Source organism: Mycteria americana, chromosome 1 (assembly GCF_035582795.1).
Source record: "Mycteria americana isolate JAX WOST 10 ecotype Jacksonville Zoo and Gardens chromosome 1, USCA_MyAme_1.0, whole genome shotgun sequence".
Classification (NCBI taxonomy): domain Eukaryota; kingdom Metazoa; phylum Chordata; class Aves; order Ciconiiformes; family Ciconiidae; genus Mycteria; species Mycteria americana.
Window position 1 is genome coordinate 35108126 of NC_134365.1, and position 24776 is coordinate 35132901.

General features: G+C 43.0%; 1 protein-coding gene across 4 annotated transcripts in view; it reads right to left on the minus strand.

The window, feature by feature from the left end:
- The window catches only part of SLC38A2 (solute carrier family 38 member 2), a 350401-nt gene that overhangs the window by 11570 nt on the left and 314055 nt on the right, over window positions 1-24776 (minus strand). Inside the window, exons 1-6 of one of the 4 annotated variants that reach the window (XM_075494557.1) lie at window positions 4890-5122; window positions 4039-4227; window positions 3648-3729; window positions 3407-3522; window positions 193-266; window positions 3-95 (exon numbers count right to left, since the gene is read on the minus strand). In XM_075494557.1, coding sequence (XP_075350672.1) covers window positions 3-95; window positions 193-266; window positions 3407-3522; window positions 3648-3729; window positions 4039-4157 — 484 coding nt within the window. In that variant the 5' untranslated portion in view covers window positions 4158-4227; window positions 4890-5122. Of the gene's footprint in view, window positions 1-2; window positions 96-192; window positions 267-2659; window positions 2706-3406; window positions 3523-3647; window positions 3730-4038; window positions 4228-4889; window positions 5123-24776 lie in introns of those variants that run through there. The other 3 variants (XM_075494566.1, XM_075494588.1, XM_075494574.1) reach the window with 3 other exon arrangements.

Below are 24776 nucleotides of genomic sequence, written 5' to 3' on the forward strand. Positions count from 1 at the left end.
ACCTCCAATATTCTGCATTGTAATTGATCCAGAAGCAGCAAGTTTTCCAGCCATACCAAATGCCTTCATTCCCAACTGTTCATATAATAAAGATCCTAAAATAAAACAAAATAATCCATTGGAAGGGTGTGTTTCACAAAGATACCAAATGAAACAAATACCATATGTTTGTAAAATAGTAATTTGCCATACCTCCTTCATTGGCAGTCTTCAAAAGGAGATGCACTGAATACAAAGAAACTATTGAGACGAACATCAGGAGTATCCTGGGGGGGGGGGAACATACAAATTTTTAATAGCCATAAATGACTTATTGTAACCTTATTAAATAAAGGCAGATCAAACATAAAAATTAATCATATTAAAATATTATCTGGGAAAACCCAGTAGATTCTAAGGCCAGCTAAAAGCATTCTGAAAACCCAATTAATGCCTAGTTTAGAAAGGATTTTATACTAAAATGCATTTCACTGGCATACAGATAGAAATTCTAATGTAGGATTAAACAACACTTACATTCAGTGTAAGGTGGCATAAGCACCAGCAAGTGTCAGGCCATTATAATTGGCTACATTTGATACAAATAACAAAGTATCAATGGGAATGGTTTTGTATTAGTGTAAGAAACTGTTTTTCCTGTCTTCCGATCCTTGTTCAACAGTGTGTCATGAATCTATTGAACATGGAGTTGTGACTAACTGTAGCTAAAATGAAGATTATCTCTTGGTCTTAAACAAATCAGCTTTTCTGCTTAAGCCTGTGTTATGTCTTTTTTTCTGTAAAGATGAAACTGCAAAAGCCTTAAAGAACTGACTGAAAATTCAGATGTATTGAAAGCTGTGTCTTCAAATGGAAAGACAAATTTATTCTCATTTTAAAAAAAATGGTTTCTTTGCTCAAAAGTTACAATTCTTGTGTGCTTACATGGGAATTGCTAGTGGCTTGTTTATCTTCCCCACAGCTTTTACACACAATATATATTATTTCCAGACGCACATTTGCAACATCTAAAATTTGGGTCTCTCAACAACAAATCTCTCCCAAATCTCTCCCACAACAAATGCACTTCCTGGAGTGGCACACTAGGGGGGACTTCTCAGCTGCTGAAGAACACAGTGGAAAATTACAACACATTAAAAAAAACGCCTTGCCTTTCCTATACCAATAAAAGCACTCTGCTTTATAGGAAACTTAAGAATCAGCCCATCTGCTCAAAAATGGCAAGCTCCATTTAGAGTTCCCAGAGTACTCTTTACATTTCCTTTTCTGTCATTTTTAACATTGGCGAAATTAGTAAACACAGCACAAGAACTGGAAACAAGAACATCTGAGAAAAGCTTCACAGATCTGCACAAGGAATCCAGGAAACTTGAGTTACTGTGCCAATTCAACACCAACACATGCACACAAATAAACCTCTGTATTTCTGACAGGTAGAGATTAACCAGGATTTAATTCAGCCATCAACTAGAAACAGCACAGTGAGACGTGCAAGGGTTACATTTCATTAAAACAGCACAGATCCTGGACCCCTCAGTCCTAACCTCGATTGGCTGACTACAATGTTGACAAGATCAGTCAGCAAACTCATCTCGAAGCTCACTCAGTTTCTGGCTTCCAGACGGTATCATTCATTTATTTAGTGCTGACACAAGTGACAAGTCACAGCACTGACACAAGTGACTCCACAGAGTCTTCGAAGAATTTACTGCCTTAATCAACTGCATCTGAATCTGTAACCTAGTTACTAAAGGATGTCTGTAATGCCCTCAGTGTCATCATAAATCCTCAGCATCATCAGTGATTGACTGCTTTCCTGGCTTGGAACTATACAAACTACAGCAAGTTTTGAAAGGTAACAAGCTAGTTTATCTTTGAATCAGTACTAACGCAAACAGATCTGAATGCACTACCTGGAAATGAAGGTAACTAAACAACCTCAGCACCCAATTGTTAAACTTTAAAGTTTTGAACAATTTTTTCTTCAGAATAAAGGAGCCCCATTATATGCAAATCTGTTCAAATATCTAACCTTAAATTCTTTTTTTTCCTCTCCACAGAGACTTTCTAACGTGCATTACGCTGATTATCTTATATGTGCTGCAAAACATCTTTAGAGCATGAAACTGATGTGTAGGGAGATGAAGTATCTATCTCTTCTGAATTCATGCTGCTAAGTTGTTCATTCAGTTTAGCATCACTAAGTAAGTGAAATTCTTAGCAAAAAATTAACAAATCACCATATATTTAAAATAAAATCCTTTAGATCAAAACTTTACACATCGGTAGTTTCCTCAGGAAACCTGAACACCACCCTGTTATACTGTGAAATATCTGGAAGTAAATCTGACCTACAACTCTCTGGAAACTTGGCAACAGAGTAAGGCCAATTTCTAACTAAACGTTACTCTTCACTTCTTCTTGAACATTCAGCACATTTATCTACTTCCAGGATAAAAATACAAAGTTCCTTTAAACATATCCGTGGATTCCCATTTGCACTCGGTCACTGATACTACATGTGTGAGCTGAACTGCTGCCAATACATGAAAAATATACCTTCCCAAGACATTTAGAAGCACTGTACACAATTCTGTCCTCATGCCATTTCCAATTAGTCTTGTCTTATACCTGAAAGCTTTTGCCAATATAGACATACCAATAAAGATACGCTGGTTATTCCACATCCCGCCCTTGCAGGGAGACAGCGATTTTTATAGGTGTAGCTGAAACCAGTTCCCTGAATTGAGTAAAAGCATAGCAATAAAAAGGATTTCTTTATTGGCGTAAGTACATCGTACCTCTATAGGCAGAACTATGTCAGTTGAGGAAAAGGGGACCACGTCCATGATCGGTAGGACTGGGCCACAGAAATTTTTAAGAGTAGACGCAGCCAGACTTGCAAGAGACAAATAAAATAATCCTCTTTCACCTACATTTTCCTTCTAACTCTCTACAGCCTGATCCTGTACTTTTTGCGCAATTATGACTTCCACTAACTGAAAAGTTTCTGTTGTCATTAATTCCAATCAGTGAAGTCTGAAGGAAAAAGCTAATACAGACTTCAGTCTGTTAAGTAGCATCTCACTTTTCCACTTGGATAATGGAATTTTCAAGGGAAGTCTATCAGTTATTCATGGAGAAACTACAGCCAAGTAAAGGAAAATTCACCGTAAAATGTTTTGTGGGTTGCAGAACTTGCAATGAATCTGTTTAATTTCTGCAAGTCCTTCTGAATGTATCACAATCTCTTAATATAAAACAAGCCATAAATCCCAAAATGCAATTCTGCACGTATGGCAATGACTGGGTATTTTGTAAAGGTCGTATTCTTACATCAAGTATTTTTCCATTATTAATTACACAGTAGAAAGATTTTTTTTTTGATGAACCAAAAGATACTTACACGAAAAGAGCAATTCCAGTGTTAGCCATGGCATAAGAAAGACCAAGGATGCCACTACCCACAATAGCATTGCTCAGGTTAAATACTGACATTCCAAAGGAAGTAGTACCCGGATGCTGAGAAAAGGGAGACAGGTAGTAATTAATAGAAAGTTATTACTTATTTCAGAATGAAAACAAACACAGATTTGGCAAGAAAGCATTTTTTTTCGTGTTTTGAAACGTCATTGCTATGTACTTACATACTGAGTTTCGTATTTCTTCTTTCCAAGATTGGAGTCGAGCAAGAAATTTTGATTTTCTGGATCAATATCCGCATAGTGGCTGCAAAAAACATTGCATCATTAATGACTATCGCGGGCACCTTGCATATTCACTTCCCGTTCAGCATTTCCAATCCACTTCAAAGGGAACCGAGCAAACCAACGGAATGACCCAAAAAGACCCCCCCCCCCATCTGCCGTTCTGCCCAGCACACAAAGCACTGCGCGTGTTTACGTCCGCAGTCATTTCCGTGTTTCTGTAACGCGTGCCAACACGCGGCACCTCCGGCCCCGAGGCGGGGTCTTCCGCGAGGGCTGCAGCGTCCACGGCGGGGTCCCGCCCGCCCCCGCGGCGGCGGAGCCCCCTCACCTCTTCATGGCGGCCGGCTTGGTGGGGTAGGGGTAGCTGAAGTCGTTGCTGTTGGAGCTGTAGCTGCTGCTGTCCTCGTCGGGGGAGATGTTGAACTTGCCCATCTCGGCGCTGCTCATGGCGGCGGCGATGCCGGGGGTCGGGGCTCGGCGGCCGCTCTTTTGTCCTTGGCGGCGGGGCTCGCCGCGCCTGCGGAGGTGGGAGGCGACGTCAGTGCCGCAGCGGGCGCCCGTCACGTGGCCAGCGCGCGCCCGCGGCTCGGCGGCCCCCGCCCGCCGCCGAGTGGAAAAGTACCAGGCGCGCGGGGCGGGGGGCGCGCGGACAAAGGTGAGCCCCGCCGCGGGGCGGGGGCGCGAGCCGCCGGGGAGACGGTGCCTGCAGCGGCGCCGGGGACCGGGCCGAGGGAGCGGCACCGGCACCGCCACGCCGCACCCCCGCCGGCCTTCCCCTCCCCCCCCCCCCGGTAGCGGAGACTGATGCAACACCGACGGGCGATTGTCACATTGGCTGCCGGAGCTCCCCGTCCCGCGGCCGCCTCCGTGTTTACCTCCCCCCCTCCCCGCCGGCGACACCGGGCATCCCGGCGTTTTCAATGGAAAAACGCAAATCGGTCACGGGACTGCAGCGCGCCGCAGTCGCTCGGGGTTTTTCCACCTTCCCGGGAGGCGGCGGCGGCGGCGCGTCCCGACGCGCACCCACCGCGCGTCCGGGCTGAGCGCGGCAGGGTCTTGGCCGGCAAGCCGGGGGCTGCCCCAGACAAAGGCGCGAAGGACGAGCCGCGCCGCGTCCGAACACTCGCCCCGTTCCTCCTGGCGGCCGGGTAACAGCCGGCGCCCGCCGCCGCGCCGTACCTGCTCCGCAAGAGCTCGAAACGAGGTTTCCTCCCGAAGCCTCCTCTCTCGGCTGCTGCTTCTTGCAAGGGGAAAAACCCTTAACTATAAAGCGCCAGCGAAAACAGAGCCGTAAATAAATAACGCTAGGAAAAAGTCACTGAAAAAGCCAGCGGTACAGAGGGAAAGAAAATCTCGCGTCCGTGCTGCTCCGGCGGAGGCGCCGCTCCCGCTCTGACGGCCCCCTCGGGCCGCCGCCGCTCTTCAGGCAGGAATGCGGGCGCGTCATCGCGGAGGGGCGCGGCGCCCGCCCGCCGCCGCGCCGCCCCCCGCCGCCCGCCCTGCCCGGCTGACCCCCTGCCGCCGCCCGGGCCGGGGTGCGGGGGGGGGGGGGCGCCGGCGGGTCGGGGCGCGCCCGGCTGAGGGGTGGACGCCGGCCATCGGCGTGCGCCCAGCCGGGGGTCGGGAGCGGGGCCGCCGGCGCATGACAGCGGTCGTTGCGCCGAGCGGCTCTCCCGCGTTCGCGCCGGGGGCAGTTGCGTTTGACAGCGGAGACGGGACGCTGCGGTGCTTGTCAAGAGCGCCCTGTCTGAGAGGCGCTTCCACCTGCCCGGTGCGGCATCTGCAGCGTGACTGCAGCACCGCGTACAAGCTCACCGAGGAGGCTTCCTCCCCGTTTCCACCCTGTGCCTGCCTTCGGCGCGCTGCCGCGCTCCGGCTCTGGCGTTTCCCGGTAGCTTGGTGCATGACAGGGGATGAGGTGCCACCGGCCCATAGCGACTCGCTGCAGTCACTTGCTATTTTTAACACAGGAGCAAGCAACGATGCACGTGCAAGCCCGCACCCCGGGGGCAGCCGAACGGCTCCCCGAGCGTTTCCTCCGGGAAGTGATCCGGAATGACGGCCTCCCCCTAGTGACGCGATGCAGGATAAACCCCACTTTTAGGGAAGAGAGGGGGAAAAAGAACATCCTGCTTCCTCCTCCTCTGGTAATCGCTCCGGACACTTTCGGGGGCTTTGCTGCTGGAACCCCGGTGGACGGGGGCAGCGGGGCTTTGTCCCAACGCCTCCCACACACGCAGCGAGGCTGCAGCTGCGGGGGACGCCCGGCGAGGGCCCATTTGGCCACTGTTTCTTGAGGCGGGGGGGGGGTTCTGAAGCAGACCCCCGCCCCGCTCGCACTGTGCCCGCGACAGATGCACACTCCCACGCGAGTCAAGTTCTGCCGGCCTCCAGAGCGGAGGACACTCGGCCACGGAGCCGTTTCGCCCCTCTGTGTTATTGCCCTCCCTCCCTTCCTCTCTGCTCTGCGGCATCGAGAGCTCGTGGAGGGTGAGAGGCAGCTGGCAGCGCAGCAGTCCTGCCTCTCGGGGCGGCCGCAGGGACACGGGAGCGGCTCGCACCCTCGAGGGGCAGCGAGCCCCCGCACCGCCACCCGCGCCCCTGGCCCCACGTAAAGGCACGCGGCCCCTGGGCTCTGCCGGAGGGGGACGAGGCTTCCCTGAGGCGAGACAGCGCGGGAGGACTCGGTCCGCGCCCTCCGCTGCGGGGCCCCGGCCGCGGTCGCTCTGCCCCGCGCCCGCTGCCGGGGCGGGCGGGAAGCCGGCGGGCGGCGCGAGGCGGCGGCAGGCCGACCGTTAGCGCCGCAGAACGTTCTGGAGCGCCGCCGGGGGGGGGGGGGGGGGGGGGGAAGGGGCGGGGCGCGGCGAGGGCACGCGCAGGAGCTGCGGAGCCGAAAATTTTCCATCACCGCAGTTCTCCCCCCGCCCCCATCAGCACGTCACGCCAGCGCCCCCTCCCCCCCGCAGCCCGGCGCGTGAGGCGGCGGGGCGGGGCCGGGCGGGCTCCGCTGCGGCGCCTTCCCGCGCAGCGCCGGGGCACAGAGGGGCGGTGGCGGCGGCGGGCGCGGCGTCGCACCTGCTTCCGCGGGGGGTCGGTGCCGCGGGGTGTGTGCCGCCCGGCCCGGGGCCGGCCCGGCGCCGGGTCAGGTCAGGCCAGGCCAGGCCGGTGCCGCCGCTGGGTTTGCCCCGCGCCGCTCCTGGCCTTGGCCGGGCGCTGTGAGGGGCCGGGCGGGCGCAGCTCGGGCGGCGGGGCTGGTCCCGAGCCCCCGGCAGTGTGTCCGGGTCGGGGGGTGGGCTGCGGTCGGGCACCGGCCGCCCCGTAGCGGGGTTTGAAATCGCCCCGCAGGTCAGCTCGGCGTTTGGGGGCTGAACTCGCTGCCGTCCTAAGCACCTGCCGGTTTCGGGGCGCCTGGGGGCCGATTTTCTCCCGCTTGCAGACAAGGCAAAGTACAACTTCGGGTGCTTACGAGCGTGAGGTATTCTCACGTTGCACCAGGAGTGCCCGTAGCCGGCATCTTCGGTCCTCCTGGAGATCTGACTATGCAACAACAGGCGATGTGCAAAGGCTACAGCAATCTGATGGGTTAAGCCAAAGGACTGCGCAGCTCCACTTAAAAGTGCAATCACAGTGATACATAAATAAGCATTACTACGGGGAAGCCGGGTCGTACACCTTTCTGAATGGGAACGGTGAATACCTTGTGCAGTTTTCAGTCAATCCCATTCTTCAGGTGTTAGCAGTTCTGTGACATTACAGTTTACATGAGAGAGGTCAAGGTGACCTGGTCACTGTGAGTTTTGCTAGCGTAACAACAAACGCAGTGACGTAGCCCTAACGTTTTTCGAACCGTAGCTGTTGGAGGCACTGACGGCAGCATCCTTTTCAAGGCAAGCACACAGATAACGGTGCGTGGTAAAGTGTCCCATGTGCATCTGATAAATCCGGAAGCCATCTTCATAAATGTGATCTGCTTGCCATGAACAGTACAGTTTTTTAAAAAGTTAAAACCAGATTTTGTAGCAAAACAGAAGTTTTACTGTACAAGTGCTTGCATTTTTTTTACTAGAACTACCCTCATTTCACATGGAAAAAGATGATGCTTCATTGGTCATTTATGAGAAGAAAAATTGGTAAAGTACATTTAGGAAGAAAAATTGCTATTTATCTAATGGCCCCATTATTGGAAGGTTCACTGTGCAACATACGAGTGCCATCTGCACTGCTCCAGAATATTGAGTCTTTAAAATCTTTACCCATGCAGCCTGTTTGATGGTTCAAATGGTCTGCTTTTTCAAGTGGTTTTAAGTAATGCCTCACTGATTGAATTATAATTTTCCTGACTTTGTAATTGCCAAGAATGTCCTTGGCAAAACATACATACAATGTGTTTCATCCAATTTTGAAATGTATTTTGTAATCAGAATAATAAAAGTTAATATTCATCAGTTCCTCCCACCATAGTTTCAATGATTCATTTGTTTTCATTGTCTTGCTTTTCTTTCTCCCTTCTTTTCTAGTGTTCTTAGTTCTTTTTTCCTTCCCTTTCTTTTCATCCTCCTTATTCCTCAGTCACCCTCGTCATTATACCTTCCATTTGTTTGCCTTTTATTTTGTTATTTTGTGTGCATCTACTCATTGCAAGCTTTCTTACAAAGTTTGAGCCTTTAGGACAGTTAAGAATGAACTTTTTTTTTTTTTTTTTTTTTATTCTGGAGATTCTGTTTCTACTTTTTGTATTCATGAGCTAACACAGCACAATTCTGGAGCCTAAAGACTGCTAAAGATTTTTTTTAAAATACTGGGAAACAGGTTTCTGTATTTAATAGAGAGCTGTGGGTGATGTGTATTGCTCTTAGTCAGGTTTCCCTTGCTGAAAGACCTTATAATTGTTTAGGGGGTGATGCTTTACACTTTCAAAACAAAGCAAATCCAGACAAATGAAAATAAGATATGTCATTGTAAGGATGTTGTAAAAGGTACTATGAGTTAATCGTTAGTTAGGTGTTGTAAAAATTGTGTTGTCTTCAATTATACAGGTAGAAATGAACTAGAGTTTTCAGTTTATTATGCAGGAAGGTAACGGGGTTTTTGTAGCTGAAGAGCTATCTGCTATGCACTTCTTAATGTTGGTTTGCAGCTGAGTCTACACTGTAGATTCACCCCTCACTGTAACATAGCCTACCAGTTCTCAGCCTGCGAACGGTTTCTTTTTAAATTGGATTAGTGGGTTTCATGTTTAGAAAAAGAAGAAGTAGCTGGCAAGTGCCTGTGTTTTTTCTTTGCTCATGTTTTAGCAAATAAAAGGCCTTTATAATACGGAAGGTTCTTTTTTCATCCTATTTCTTCCTACATATATAAACAAACCTTGTGGAATACTATCTGTAGCACATGCCCAGTAGAGTCATTTATGTTTATGGTATGCATCGAAAAATTATGTGTACAGTAATACTGTAAAAGTCAAGTCCAGCCACATGGTTTTTAGATGATACTTCCTAAATTGCCCAAAGGATATCTAATGAAATATGTAATATGTTATGTCAAAGCAATCTGTACTAATAGCTACATAACATTCATTTTGCCTGTGCCTAGTATGAATAATATAAAAATCCCAACAGAGTAAGGATCTGCATCGGTTGAAATCCTCGGTACTGCCAAGAGTCTGGGGAAGGATGATAATGCAGAGTAGTGACAGAGACCTGAGAGCTGTATTGTGTCCCAAATGAAGCATCTGCCAGCGGGCTCCTCTACATGACAGACGTGGTCTGTCACAAGGAAGAGCTGGAAGTGTGGGTGAGTGGGGAAAACGAGGATTTGCAGTTTTGCTGCGTGGACTCAGTGGTCCACAAAGATGCAGGCGGGGCTGAGGGTTCCACCGTCCTTCCAACCAGTTTGGTTCATTATTCTTACTTCACATGGACTGCCTGTGGCGTGCAATTAATGAAATTACAGGTTCTGATTATATGCTTTCTCAAACAAAACTTCCACTGAAGCCAAGAGGTATTACGAGTGTGTAAGGAATGCAGGATTGCATATCCTGCCTCTTGGGCTTTATGATGGTGAGTTGGAGTTACATATTAAACTCGGTTTAAGCCTTAATTTTTTCCCTCTGTGTTTATCCTAGTCTAGTTTCAGTTTTGCAATATGAAAACAACAAAATCACTATGTTAAGAACATAAGCAGCAGGATTCTTTTAGAAAATAGTACATTTACTATAATTATAACTTGGATTTAAACCAAAAATAGGCAAAGATTCTGAGTCTTGAGTTTTAAAGCCATCTGATTATGCTGTTATACTGCAGTAAACTCAAAACAGTAGGTGCTGCATGAGATACATAGTACTAGTCATCCACAAGAAATTGTCAGCCTTAAATGGACATTGCTAGCTGCTATAAAAATAATTTTTACTTCATATTTTTAACTCTGTAACATTTTTAGGGGTTTTAAAAATAGCATTTCTCCATTAATCTTGATTCATCTTTTCCACTTGGCAAACACTGATTTTTTTTTCCTGTGTGAAATTAACATAAGTTTTTAAGTATATATATCTTTTTCTTTTTGGTATAGTACAAATCTAGAAAAGCTTTGGGAATGGTATTTGTTAATTAACTGAAACTCTCTCATTTTCTGTAAGCCATCCCACATATTTTTGTTTAGATCCTTACGGGAATAAGCTACTATTTTTGTTCTTTTACCATTTGCTGGTGGCAGAGAGTACAATTTAAGATATACATTTGGATTCCCAGAGATGTTATTGCCATAATTATAGCAGTCTGTACATCAGCATCACTTATTATGTCAGCAGATCTTTGAGGATATTGTTTGTCAACTAAATAATGCTTCACATCGTGGAAAAGTCACTTGCATTCTTGTGGCTCCCTTAAAAACAGTGTAAGTTTAAGAAATTAGACCGAGTTCTCTAGGCAAGGCTCTATGCAGGAGCTGTATTCAGAAGGGAACAAAACTGGAATAATTGCGTAGCTACCAAGACGTTTCTGTGCTTTACCAATTAGAATTGTGGATGCATTGACGGGGCAAAAAAGGGTGAATGAGGGCAGGAGATCAACAAGCGCTGTACTTTGATGGAAAACAAAGCCTCAGTGAACCAGCAAGATCAGTATTTCTTGCCAAAAAATATAGCGCAAATGGGTAGCAATAAAAACATGTTATAATTGGATCTCCATTCTGTAAATGTGTCTGTGCAAAATCTTATGTATTATCCTTTTTTTTGGGTAAAATTGCTGATATTCCTAAATATGTTGAGGACTGGATGACTTGAGAACTCTGTGGATGACAACCATTATCTACTGAACTTAAAATTCCACTTTTCATAAAGCACAAGAATGGCTCTTTACAGTATTACAAAAGATCTGTAAAATCTGATACTTTTTCTCTGGCAGTGGCCAGTAGAGGATTCCTCTGTGACAAAGGGGAGGAAAGAGCGTAGGACCATGCGATTGTATGGTCTCGCAGTCTGACATTTAGGATTTACTGAGCCAGAGGTTGTATCCACATGTTTGTATTTAATAGTTGCTGGTACTCATCTGCATAATATTGCTGAATCACTTTTGAACCCATGTTTAATTTGCTATCTATCATAAGCAGTGGCAAAGCTTACTTAGGCGTTTACGAAAACTTCTTCCATTTGTTAATTTTTCCCCCCAGACTTCTTCCTGATCAGTTCATTTGAGATCCCTATGTTTTGCACTGTAAGAATTGGGTTCTATGTACCTTTATTACACTTTGCATGGTCATCTTTCTTGGAGCCAAGGAGTCCTAGTCAATTTGATAGGTAGAAACAGTTTTGTATCTTCAGTTCCCCTGGATTCCTGTACTAGAGAAAATGATTGTTTGAGGTGTTATAGGTGCCTTCTCATTTGTTAGAGAACAAAATTTAGACTTGGAGTCTCCTACAAAGTGTCAGTAAGAAGATTTTACCTTTACATCTTTTGCTGTTGTTCTGTGTTCAGGCTGATGTATGTGCATCTGCGCGTTCTGTGGAAGGACTTTTCCCCCGGCTTTTTAGATTGAGTGAGTGCTGTAGGGCTGCATATTCTAAGCTGGCTGGTGTCCATGTGTAGAAAACTTGTAGCTGTTTATTTTTTATTTTGGAAAGATGGGTTTTAGTTGTAAATAACTATGAGCAACATTTGTAAACAGTCTGCATGTGGGAAGAAAAATCACTCAGCTACCCAAGTGTGCATGGTTTTTCAGTGAGCAAAATGGACATCTTTAATTTAGTCAGAGAAATCTGCATGGATCGATTTCTGGCAAAAATTAGGAATTGTTAAAAAGCCATTTTATACAGTCTCCCTTATATGCAATGGGATGATCTGAAATGAGTTAGTGAAAAAATTATTACATAAATTCAGTATGGTGGGAAGGACATTTTTATTTATATACATACCGGAGGATTTCTTTGCTTGGAAGGACATCGCCCCTCCTGTTTATGTCCTGTGTGCAGAGTACTTTTACGGAATAAGCAGCTGCTGAGTCACACTTTCACTGAATGACTGACAACCCCTGTTTCTACTAAGGATTGGTAGACTTTCTCTCCTGTGTATCAGGTGAGCACTGTTACGCCCCTTACTTAGGAAATGAAAGCATGACACAGCATTATAGCTGGCTTCATTGAAAATGCTATAAGCAGGGGAATGGAAGTGTGTTTATGCAGCCATGTAAAGCAAATCAAAATCTATCCACATTAAATTATTTACTGGCAGTACTGATTCGTTATTAAAGAAAATAATATAGCGTTCATTTCAATGTGCTGAACTAGCAGTTTTGCAGTGCAGTTATTCAGAGGGAGTTTTGCCCGAATATATGAGTAGTAATAGACCTGAGAGAGACATGGTGCTCTCTGTTGGCAATGTTTCCTGAACAAAGAAAAATATGTACATAACCAGAGTGGTTAAGTCTAAACCTAGATAATCTACACTTTATGATACCAATATATAACCTATATTGAATAGTTTGTGAGGTCAAAATAAATTATGAGAAGCTGTAAACATTGCCTTCCTCTTCATAAATGTAGGAAGGTTTTATTATGGAACCATAAATATGTCCAATACATTTATTTCCCTTTCCTATATGATGTTTTAAATTCTCTTTTCCTTGAATTTGTAAGTGCACCTATTACTTACTTTAAAATCCTTTAAGTAGTTAGTTTATGTTGCTGCTAAAAGCATAATTATTCTATAAACAGCACAGTACTTCACGTTTTGTTTAGCCATTGCTTTTTTTGTTAAATATATAGGTATAATCTTTTAACAGAGACTGAAATTTACCTTTGACCATTAAAGATTTTACTGTCATTTGTCATGTAAACAGGCATCTTTTTGAGATTTATTGTACTCCTGTGGTACTCCATAAAAAGGTTTGTCAGCGCGTTCGGTAGGGAAAGAGCGAGTCCATTTATTTGGTTGTTGCCGTGGAAGTGCTTATTATGCCATTCTTCTGATGGCCTTCTTTGGATTGAAAACAGATTATGGTATGAACTTCAGGTCGTTTGGGTTTTCTATAGCCTGTGAGTACCTCAGTTGCCATAATACTGAGACTTTGTTGTGTGGGAAAGTTAATAATCTGAATACAGTCTTCACGTGCATGATTTTGCACATGTACTAAAACTTTTGCATGACGGGACGTGATGGATTTCATGTTGCAGTACTTCTGATGGAGTATACTTTACCAAAATAATGGCACTGGAATTTGATATGGGATTTTGTCATGCCATACTAAGAAATCTTAAGCTTTTTTTGTGGTATGACATGAAAAAGTAACTATAAATTGTACAAATTATCTGAAGAATTTTAAAATAGCAGACAGCTCTAACTAACATGTATGGAATACATAATGGTGTTTTGTAGTTTAACTCTTGATCAGCACACATGTGGAACACTCTGCATAACTCACAACCACCCCAAATTAAGACACGCAGAAAGTCTAGATCACAAACTCTCCTTTTTATGCCACACCGCGTACACTCGCATGCACAGGTTAAGCACATGCAGACAAACTTACGAACAGGTGATCTTGGCTGCTGTTAATGAACAAGGAGGCTACAGCAAGGAATGGAATCCCTTCACCAGAAATTTAAGACAATTTAAAATATGATGTTGTGAGACATTGTTAAGTAGATTCACTAATTAATGTTGAAATAGGTAATATATTTAAAAAGAGAAACATGGTTTTAATGGGACTTTAGAGTTAATCATGGCTAGTGAATGCTATTATTAAACAGAATTTGTTCCTTTCTGTTCTGATTGCTAGGTTATTTTTAACATCATGTTAGTTTACAGAACTCCTCAAGGTCATGATCTAATTTGATATAATTTTCTAGTAAACAGTCTGAAATGGAAAAGTCTTACAAAGAAATAAAATTGTTGAGATAATAATATAAATGAAAATTTTGCTACAAGATGAAGGGGATGTAGGTTAGTTATATCAGTGTACTATACATGCCCATCATTTATTATTTTTTCCCCAAACTTTACAAATATTCTTTATTTTAATATTGTTGGGATTGTATGTAACAAATACCATTTGTTGTCAGATAGAAACTTGGAGACCTTCACTGTTGCCAAAACAGACTTAGAACGCATACAAATTTAGAAGATTTTTTTTCCTCTGATGGATGATATATGGGACAGTATTACAGTACAGAGAATAACTGACCTAGACAAAATCATACATGTAGGAAAGGAAACAAAACTAACAGTGTTGCCTTTCCACAGCTATCCTTCCAGTTCCCCTATGTGCCGGCGAGACATCTTTTGCTTTGTTGTTCCTTGTCTGCTTCACTTCTTGCTGTCTACCTCACATCCAGGACCCTCACTCCTCAGATCAGATTGGCGCCTTGTAAAACCTTAATGACACAGAAAAACTTCTCTGCAGTTTTTGATTGCATGCAAAGTTTTGAAATGAACCTATAGTAAGGCTTTATAAGAAAAATACGAGACTAGAGGCAGAGGAGGTCTCATTAGGAGGAGTCACGAAGAGGCAAGAAAGTAATCAAGAGGCCGCTTCATCACTTTATTTACTAAATTGCCATTGAGCTCTTGTCACGGACCCCTTACCACAGTACTCCCTAGGCTGGGTTCTCACCTGCATGAGTATAGTTTTGTTGCCAGTAGCTGGCGCAAAATGGTCATACACCATCTTCCCAAAAATTGAAGGACTATAAGGCTATCTATGACTCGCACAGAGCCGCTTTGGCAACTCATTTTTCATTTATTCCCCATGTCCCTGAAGGTCTGGGACAACCCAGCATGGGCTGTGCCTCTACATACCCTCTTTCCTACGTGCGCTTCATGCCGTGGGCAATGGCGAGGCCTTGCCTCCCGCTCCCCCCGGCCCCTGAAGGCACTAACGGGCTGCAGCTGCCCCGACCAGTCTCCCCAGGACCCCCACCCACACCCTGCCCACTTAAGCTCAGGTCTGGGCATCCCATTCTTGCGTGGTGTTGTAGTGTAGCTGCGTTCAGCTCTGCCTCTTGCAGTCCGGGTTCTCTGGCTGCCTTCCTGCCCGGACCTTGGACCTATGTTACAGGCAGCCTTGTCTCCAGCTCTGCTTCCTGGCTGGACCTTGAACTCACATGATAGGCAGCCTTGTCCCTGGCACTCTTCTGCAGGAACACCTGGCTGCACCCCCTGGATGGACCATGGACCGAGTTCAATACCTGTGTCTGGGACTGTTGGTGGACTGTGACCTGACCACCACCCTGGTGCTACCGGGTGTGGGGCTGCCCTGGTGCTGGGGGTGCTGGTGGTCTCTGCCTGCCTGTCCTGGGGTTCCCGTAGGCTCCTAGCTCATCCTCCCTTCCGGCACGCACGGGATTTGAACTGATAAAAGCATCGTGTATCTGCGCAGCAGAGGGGTGCAACTGATTCTTCCAGTGCTAAAGACCGACAAACCTTTCCTTCCTTTTTGGATCTTGGCATCTAGTTTCATCCTTCTTTCAGGTGCACGCAAAGCCTTCCAGCTGCTTTTACATTTACAAACTGCTGTAAAGTGTTTAAAAAGAAAAATGTATCCGTCTCTTTTCTTGATACTGCCTAACTTCACCAAACAGCTTGGTAAGAGCACACCCTCAGATGGGCCCAGCTTCTATATACACCTTCATAGCCTGCTAACCTTTGGGACTCCTGGAAAGATGGTACAGCTTCATGCTAGCTAGCTTTATCTTTCACGATGACTTTCAGTACATGCAGCAGAAATATATGTTTTTCCAAAATGTTACAGCACTTCAAGACACCTTTTACTACTGGGGAGATTTTGTATTTACATAATATTATGTTGCTTACAGTTGAAGACCTTCATTAGGAATTTGGCCCCAAATCCTGCAGTTAATAAAAGGAAGGTGTGGGATTCTCTTTGTATAGAGTCACTACAAGCTTTCGTGGGTAAACGAAATACTTTCTTTCTGAGTGCTACACTTTAAAAAAAAATTTTAGTTCAAGTCTGAAGCTCCAGCTGCTTATAAATCATGAAGATGAAGACAGTATTAGATTACGATGATCTATTTTTGAATGCATACCTTAGTTAATAGGTTTCTACGTGAGCATCTAAAACCAGCATTCAGGGAACAGCCTTTGCATTTTAAAGTATAGGTGATCTTTCCTAACCAGTATAAATCTGCAAGCTAAAAGTATTGAAGAAGAGTAAGGTCTTATATTAGTTTATAGAGTGCAAAACATGCCAGTACATTTATTGTAATGTCTTCTCTCAAGATTTTGTATTCCTTATTATTGAATGAATTAAACCAGCAGAATTCTACTTCTAGAAGTTAACAGGACTATGGAAATACTTGTATTTTTAAAGCGCATAGGATTGTTGTACTTTACAATATTGTCTTATCAGGTTTCATGCTTCTGTACACACAAACACATGTGTACACGCTACCATATGTAGATGAGCATTGCTGTATGAGACCACATAATTATTGTAAAAAATATTCCAGTGGTGGAAGTTACAAATATTCTTGTTATTATGTGCCTGGAAAATGTATGCAGTTGCAATAATCAATCTGTGATTCTTTAAAACGTTATCAGAACTTGTATGACTAATTCAGCCTTTTATCTATCTTTGGATAATCACATAGAAGCTAGGCACATAGGAATGCCGAACAGATAATATAATTGGTAGTGTAAATCTGAGTGGGTAGGCAGTTGGATTTTCTTCAGTCAGTTCTTCCTAGCCGCTGTCTTTGAAGCTGTAATCCTTCTGAGCCAAGCATGGTCTCAGGTTCCAAACACACATTAATGCCACGATAAGAAACTTGCTGCGGAAAGGTTGTGTTGCATTGGGGTGTCACTGCTCCCACAGCCAAACCGGCTGTGAAGTTTCCTCATTTGTTTCAGTGCAAAGTCAATAGCTTTCCAGGATGATTTTAAACAACCCAAGCTATTTTGCATGAAATGCATAAAGAAAGCTCACATGTTTTTTATCAGATCAGCTCTGGACATAGTATCTTTCACTGAATTTGTGATCACAAACATCTGGTGACTGGTAACTGTTCTTGCAGCTATACTGAGCTGAGATACACGTGTGTTCTGGGGTACAAATGAAGGGAAGAGGAGAAGAGACACAGAATGGTGTGATCTGCTCTACTTCTGTTAATGGTTTAACTTCATTCAGTGGGCCATGTACGTCCTGGAGATCAGTGGAGTCAGCAGGTCCCTCACAGGCACCCGGACATTAGGATCGGGACCCAAGTTTGTAGTCTCTTATGCCCAGTGCTGGGTAGAACATTTAAACCTTTTCTTTCTGTTTAAATACTCAGATACAAATATTACCTTCTTTAAAACTAGTGAACCTGCAAGAGAGTGAAGCCTAATAAAACTCTTAGTTTTCTTCTGCTATTTGAACAAGTGCTGCTTATGCCAGATAAGTTAAAGAGATACAGGAAAAGAACTATCAAACTTAAAAATGTTTGTTTCTACTTCTCATTTTCATTCATTTCTACAACCAGATATCTTTAATACCATGCCTAAATATACAGGCAAAATAGCCTCAAATGAGTTTTGTAAGCACATATACATTCTTAAGTATAGTATTTCACCATTCTCCAGGTCTATAAATAAAAAAATATGTGAGTAATAAGTGATATTCCTGCTTTTCTATTTTTATAAATCTCCCATTTCCAATGGAAATGAAACACAAAATAACTGAACTTTGGTCTTGCTGTGCTGCTTCTGATCTTTATGATAGTATATTATTGAGGAAGATATTCCATATTGTGAAATTATAAATTTATTTACATGCTTAAAGTTGCGCAGAGGCTTGTTCAACCAGTTAGTTGTATATTCACTTTTGGTTGCTGTATATGCAAAATCTGAAATTCTAACTGGTAGCTCTGGTTTGGTTGTTCTTTCCTTCTTTTCCTTCCTTCCTGCTTTCCTCCCTTCCTTCTTCCCTTCCTCCCTTCCTTCCTTTCTTCTTTCCTTCCTCCCTCCCTCCCTCCCTTCCTTCCTTTGTCCCTCCCTCCCTCCCTCCTTTCTGTCTGTCTCTCAGATGTAATATTCTTCACTGTATGTCTCACAGACTTTTGTTTCAATGCCCAGCTGTCTTACTTTGGCGCAAAGATAGCTGCACTTGAACGTTTAGCAAAATGATATTGTAAAATTTACCCTCTCACAGTTGTAAAGCATGAAATTACTCTGATGACATTGTACCCTTGTAGGTGTAAGATAACAATTGTATAAATGAGATGCAGGTGTTGACTACCATCAAATACTACCATACAAGTGGTGCAAGGCAGAGTCCATATTGAGGCAGGTTCTCTGCTAATGTAATATTATTGCCTGCAGCTGATCAGAGAATTTATTCCAGACTATGTGTGCGATCCTTCCTCTAAGTTTAAAAAGCCAGATTATGCCTTTCTGTGCACATGCACTTATGAATTAAATCAATGACAGAGACATGCTCCTTTCTGTATAGGAGAAGTGTTTGACACAAAGCATTACCTTCTTTTTTCCTGCCAACTTAGACAATACCAGGAAATATGTTCCCAAGCAAAGGGATAATTCAATTAAAACCCCAGTTAGAATTTATCTAGATTAAAAAAAAAATAAAAGAGAACACTGAGCCCACCCTGGAGTCCAAAGAGCAGGCTCTGGTTAATTGGAAGCCTAAGGAGCCAGTCTCCTTCCTTTTGTGGGTGGTGGTAAAATAGTTACAATAATTAATCTGTTCTAACTCTGTAGCTAAAATTCTCCTGTGGGAAAAACCATTCCAAGAAAAAAATGACTTTGAAGAATGAGGTGAATACTTTATTCTAAAATGTTGTGTCTACACAAGAAATAGTTATTTTGCTAAAGCTTGTTGATTCATTTTGTCATGAAGCAAGTTCTTATAAAAGTCCTCAGCATTCATATAAAGTTGTCAGGCATTAACACAGTCATGAATGTTTTGAGCAATCATCTTGTTACTGTGTTTTTTTCTTTTTTTGGAAAATACTTCTACTCATTCCCAAGAAGCTATTTTTCTACTTTCTACCTTTTCTCACAGTTGGTGTAGAGATGTTGGTCTTTGACTTTCATTCTTAAATTTAGGGGTAGTAATTTTTAGTTGGGGAGTACTAGATTAACTTAAACATACCCTGAAAAAAAAGTCTCCAAAGCTGCTGACTTGTTTGTATTTTGCTTCTGGACCAATTCAAAGGTTTTATTGAGTGTTGCGTTAAAGAAGGCATAGAAAACAGACAAAGAAAGTAGCCCTTGAAGTCAGCTAGTCCATCCTCTGTTCTCAAGGCATATCTAAGGATGCCTAAGCCATTCTTGGCAGAGATTTGTCCAATTCTCCTTTGTTGCAATTTAAGTCCGCTACCATCTGTTCTCTCTGCAGTAGCCTTTTACACGTCTGAAGAACATTATCATGTCTCCCCACAGTCTTCTCATTTGTAGATGATGAAGAGCCTGGTCCTTTCAATGTTTCCCAGGCTCGGAGGGCTCTGCCTGCTTTCCTCTGTACTCTCTCCATTTGATTCCTGGCATTCCTGGAAATGATGCTTCAGATCGAAGATAGTACTCCATCTGAACGAAGCCTTCCTATTGACACTTTTCCAGGATGGTATTTGCTTTTCTTGCAACCTCGTGGCATCGCTGACGCATGTTCAGTCTGTGACCCACTACGACCTCTGATCTCGTTTGTGGAACTGCTGACCGGTCATCCCCATCTTATATTTGTTCAGTCGATTATTCCCAAGTGCTGTGCTTTGGATTTGTCCTTAGTGAAATGCATTCCATTTGTTTAATGACCACATGCATCTTATTTCGGTAATGCATCCTCTCTATTTCTTCAGTTCATCCTTCTGAATTCAAATCCTGCCGCCTGTGTAGGGCTTACAGCTTTTCCAAGCATTGCATCCTTTGCAAAGCTGATATGAGTGCTATTGATCCCATTATACAAATCATTAATGAAAATACTGAAAAGTGCCAGATCTGGGGTAAGTATTGTACAATGTAATGCGTATGGAATGTCCTGGTCAGTGACTCTTCATTACGGAAGCTCACAGGACAGGCATGGTGTGAACAGAGACTTATGCTACTGATATGCCATGACTTGAGAGAGGTGAAGCAAAGTTGTGTCAAATTGTCCAGGCTTGGGGAGTGCTCAGCATCTTTTGCAACAGTGCTGATGAGGGTCCTCATGACGTCCAAAGCTGAAAAGACAATAGCCTGAAGCATCAGTGCCTCTTCCACGCAACCAGGGGAGTTATATTTGCTATGGTCCCTCCCTCTTTGTGTTTGTGGACATAGAAATCAGCCCTACATAATTGTACTAGAACCTTGTTTTAATATTTTCATAAACTGTTTTGTGAAAAATTAAATTGAGCTTAGCCTAGTTTATCTAAAAAAAGGGCATTCTTAAGTAGGGGGAGAAGGAAAGAGTTAGGAATATGAACAGGAACTAGAAGTATTGTGGGAAGGGAACAAACATTCAGGAGCTAGAGCTGTTGTAGTGCTCTGAGTAAGCCATGGTGTGTATGTTTTCCTATTCATGGAAAAACTTGTTCATTTTCACTTGTGAAAGTATACATTTTTTTTTCCTGACTTGACTGCTATAAATGGCATGTTTCATTAGGAAATTGTATTTTTCTCAAAAGAATGGTGACAAGGATTTTTTTCATTTTCATCAGTGCTTCTCCATGAAAATGAGCCACCCATATTTGGGTTTCACACAAGTTTTTCAAAATTTCATGCGTTTTAAACTAACGTTTCTATTACAGATTTTTTTTTTCAGTAACTTCCAATAAGCAGATACTTTACAAGAATAGTCATTTGGCAATATATTTTGCTGTGGAAAGTGCTTTTCTTTCTTAAAACTTCCTGTAAAATCTTTCCTTATCTAAACTTGTGATGAAGATGAACTTGCTGTTCTTGCTAACAATGGTTGCACTCTTTTCCAAGGCCAGTTACAAGAAAATAAATAGTTTGAGCTGCACTCGCACTTAGACTTTCTGTAATTTAGCTCAGCATATGAAAAAGTAGAGATCCACAAGCAAACATTTTAAAATGTTTTGCTTGCCCATCAATCTTGACATTAGCTGCAAATTAATGCACGCTTATACATAACTCCTTTGTTTTAGATATGGTAAAGCAGGATTCCCGAGACGAAACTTACATTTTTGTAAGTGCTCTTTAGGAGTACTTGCTTATTTAATGCAAGCAAAATTACCAAATACCACACCTGTTATGTATTACATGGTTTCTAAAGTATAGCCCTGCATTTTGTTTGGAAAGAGTAAGACATGGAAAAATTACATTAAAGAATGATGTATCAGCCAGGTAATTTTCCCTTAAGATATAAATGATTCAGAGAGGCTGATTCTTGCTGCTGTTACTCAGTGAGCAACAATACAGCCTGATATAAAGCAATATTTTGGTTTATATTGCTTTATATTGCTCTTGACTGAGTGACACTACATTGTATCAGGATAAAAAAAACCAGAATCACATCCACAGTGTCTCAAACATTAGAATAATTAATAAGTTATTTTTGCCATCAAAAAGGTCCAGTTCTGGCACAGCCAAATTTTGAATGAACTGACATGGATTTAACTCAAGGTTTGCTCAATACAAGAGTAGTCCGAAAGAGAGCAAGTGTAGTTACCAAATCAATGACATATGACCACAACTGAAACATATTTGATGGAAAAAGGAACTTGAGAAATCCAAGACAATAAGATAAGATGGTGGTCTCTTTGTGGTTTACTAAGGTTTGGAAATGCGCAACCTAAGAGACTAACTTGCCCCGTAATTTTGCAATGCTCATTCAAAGCTGGTATTTTACATTTCAAGGAGTATTGTTACTTGAAATGAAAAGTTGAAACTTAAATGGATATTTTCAGGTTTTTTATACTTTATGATTTGTAAACAAAAGCTCAAACTTTATGTTTTTAAAATTTGGGGCTTTTTTGTTATTCTTTTCTCATCTTTGACCCCCAAATCCAGATACTGTCTGGACTAGGGCACTCTTGATTTGTCTTGTCTACTTGTTCTTGAGTAACAGATGCTGTTGACTGACTGAAAAGCATCGGGTAGGAGTAACTGGAGGGTTAGGTCTGACTTTGTTAGCCAGTATGAGCATCCTACGTATGGCAGCGGGCAACGGGTTGAGGGACCGACTTACCCAGGCTGCTGTCACCTGCCTGCCACTTTCTTCCAACTGGAAATTTTTGTCTCCCTCCCTACCCCCAGCCTCCAGCAGAACTGAATGTCTGGTTACTCATTAACAGTATTCTGTCAAAATGATTTGAGTGAGTTTAAATACTTCATAGGGAGGGATTTTTTTTTTTTTTTAAATGGATCAATTTTGACAGAACTGGGTTAGAGGAGCCCATGCACGCAGTGACGTCAGCAGATGGGAAGGTGCAGCCATCTCGCCCAGGATAGGTGGTGAGGCCTGAATAAGCAGCCTGGGGAAGTCTGCATGGGTAACCACTGACACTGGATCTGCCAAAACCAGCGACGTTTGTCTGACTGGGCTTTCTCTAAATCTAGCCTCACCTTCAGTGCATTTTTCAGTTAAGAAAAATGTATAAGGTGACAGCAGCATCAGTGAAATAGCAAGATCAACATCTGAAGGAACAAGCAATCCCAAGGAAAGGAGGAATTTTTTAGCTGTGGTTTGTCGATTTGTGGTGGAGGGATGAGTTTGTAACCTCTTCAACACCTGTGATTAATTTGCCTTTGGAAGTCACAACTGCTGCTAAAGCCTCGGTGCCTTCTCCCCTTCACTGAAGGCGTTAGGAACTTGCAGCAGAGTTCTTCACACCTCCCCATCGCTGCTCCCCAGCCACAGGAGGATACGTCTCAGGATGTCAGTCTGTGTTACGAAGATAATGTCAGTTCAAGGAGTCCTGCCTCCTCCCATGTGCCTCTTCTGCTCGTCTCTCATTCCTACCCCTACACCACAATGTAGCAGCCTCTGCAGGGTTACTCGTAACCCAGGTCCTTTCAGCAGTCAACCTTCTTGCAGAGCCCCACCAACAGCTCTGTGAGTATTGCTGGGGAGGAAGCAAACTGGTGTGGTGAAAGAGGAGAAGCCCAGGCTTCTTAAACTGGTTTTGCCACTGAAGCCAGTGACAAGTGAAGCAACCACTGAGACAATAATTTCTCACATTATTTTAGGATAAGTATGTTAAAATGTTCTATAAATGATATGGAAGACTGTGCAGATGACTGTGCACAGGTAGGGCATTTTGTTCAATTTTTTTAGGACAAATGGTCCGAGAATATGTACATTTGTTATGCTTTTCACCATGACAAAACAAGAGCATCCAGATTTTGTCTTTGGCTTTAAGATCCAGAGTACATTGCAGTATGATGTATTAAATCTAATTATTGTAGCCACTTGCATTTGGAAGTTTCTATTTATAAGCATAAAAACTAAAGCATTGACGTAACATTTTAGCTTCTGTAAAAAAATTGCTCTTAAAACCCAGCTGTTTTGACCCCGGCCAAGAGTGTGAGAACCATTACAACATTGTTCGTTGATGAACATCATGTGTCATTTTGGTTAAAGAGTTTTAAAACCTGTATCATCTGGGCAACAGTGAGTTCTTTTGTCCTGTATCTGCCTGTATTTGTGAAGCTCCTGTTGCAACAGAATCCCAGTCACTTGAGAACACCAGTAACATGAGCAACAATCATAGTTCAACTGGCCAAGCACTGATTTACAGTATTCTTTGTAGGCAGATTACTAACAGGCAACAGTCCAAAATACTTCAACGACCTTAAAAATGTTTCCAAGAAAATGTTACTGATTTTAATAATGACTATGCAATATGTAGTAAACATAAATGCAAGAGGTTAAGAGATCAGCAAAGAGTTCTCAGCAGCGCGGATTTAACACAGGAAGCAATGGGGAAAGTCTAAAGTTAAACTGTTCAGTTAAAGCCAGAACGGAAACTGGGGCAAGAAAAAGAAAACATCGTGTCATAAACATGATGACATCTCTGTGCTAGGAAGATGACTCACAATACAGTTGTAAAACCTAGGTACAGAAAGTTCTTATAGATTCTAGAAAGTAAGGCAGAGTTGGTAATCGTGTCATGTTTTCACCACAGATAAATCTATTTCCCCTTTTGATTAAAAGGTCAGGCAGATCAAATGCAATCAGATAAAGCACATGGTAAATCACATACTCAGAGTACTCACTTTAATTAGTTATGAAATATAATAATGTGTCGATGAGTTGTTTTCAGGTTAGGCAGAGGAGGACTTTTCTTCAAGTATTTAGGCACACAGTAAAAAGTAGAGTTTTAAGTGAAAAGGAAATCACCTTGTTCTACCTCACTTACTTCGCGAATACATCAGCCAATTAAAACAGCTGAGGAAAGTGTCAAGACCATTTTTATAGTTTCAAATGAGAAGTACAAATGTTGCGAGAAGTTGAGTTCTCTGGCTTTGACTCAGCAAAGCTCTTAAGCACGTTCTTAACTTTAAGCACAAACATTCCCATGGAAATCATTGGTGGTGACTCAACAACTTGCAAGATCAGCTCCTTAAAAATGTTTATTTTCTTTCATTATTTTGCATATGTGTTGCAGGTTCTTCTACAGCAAAG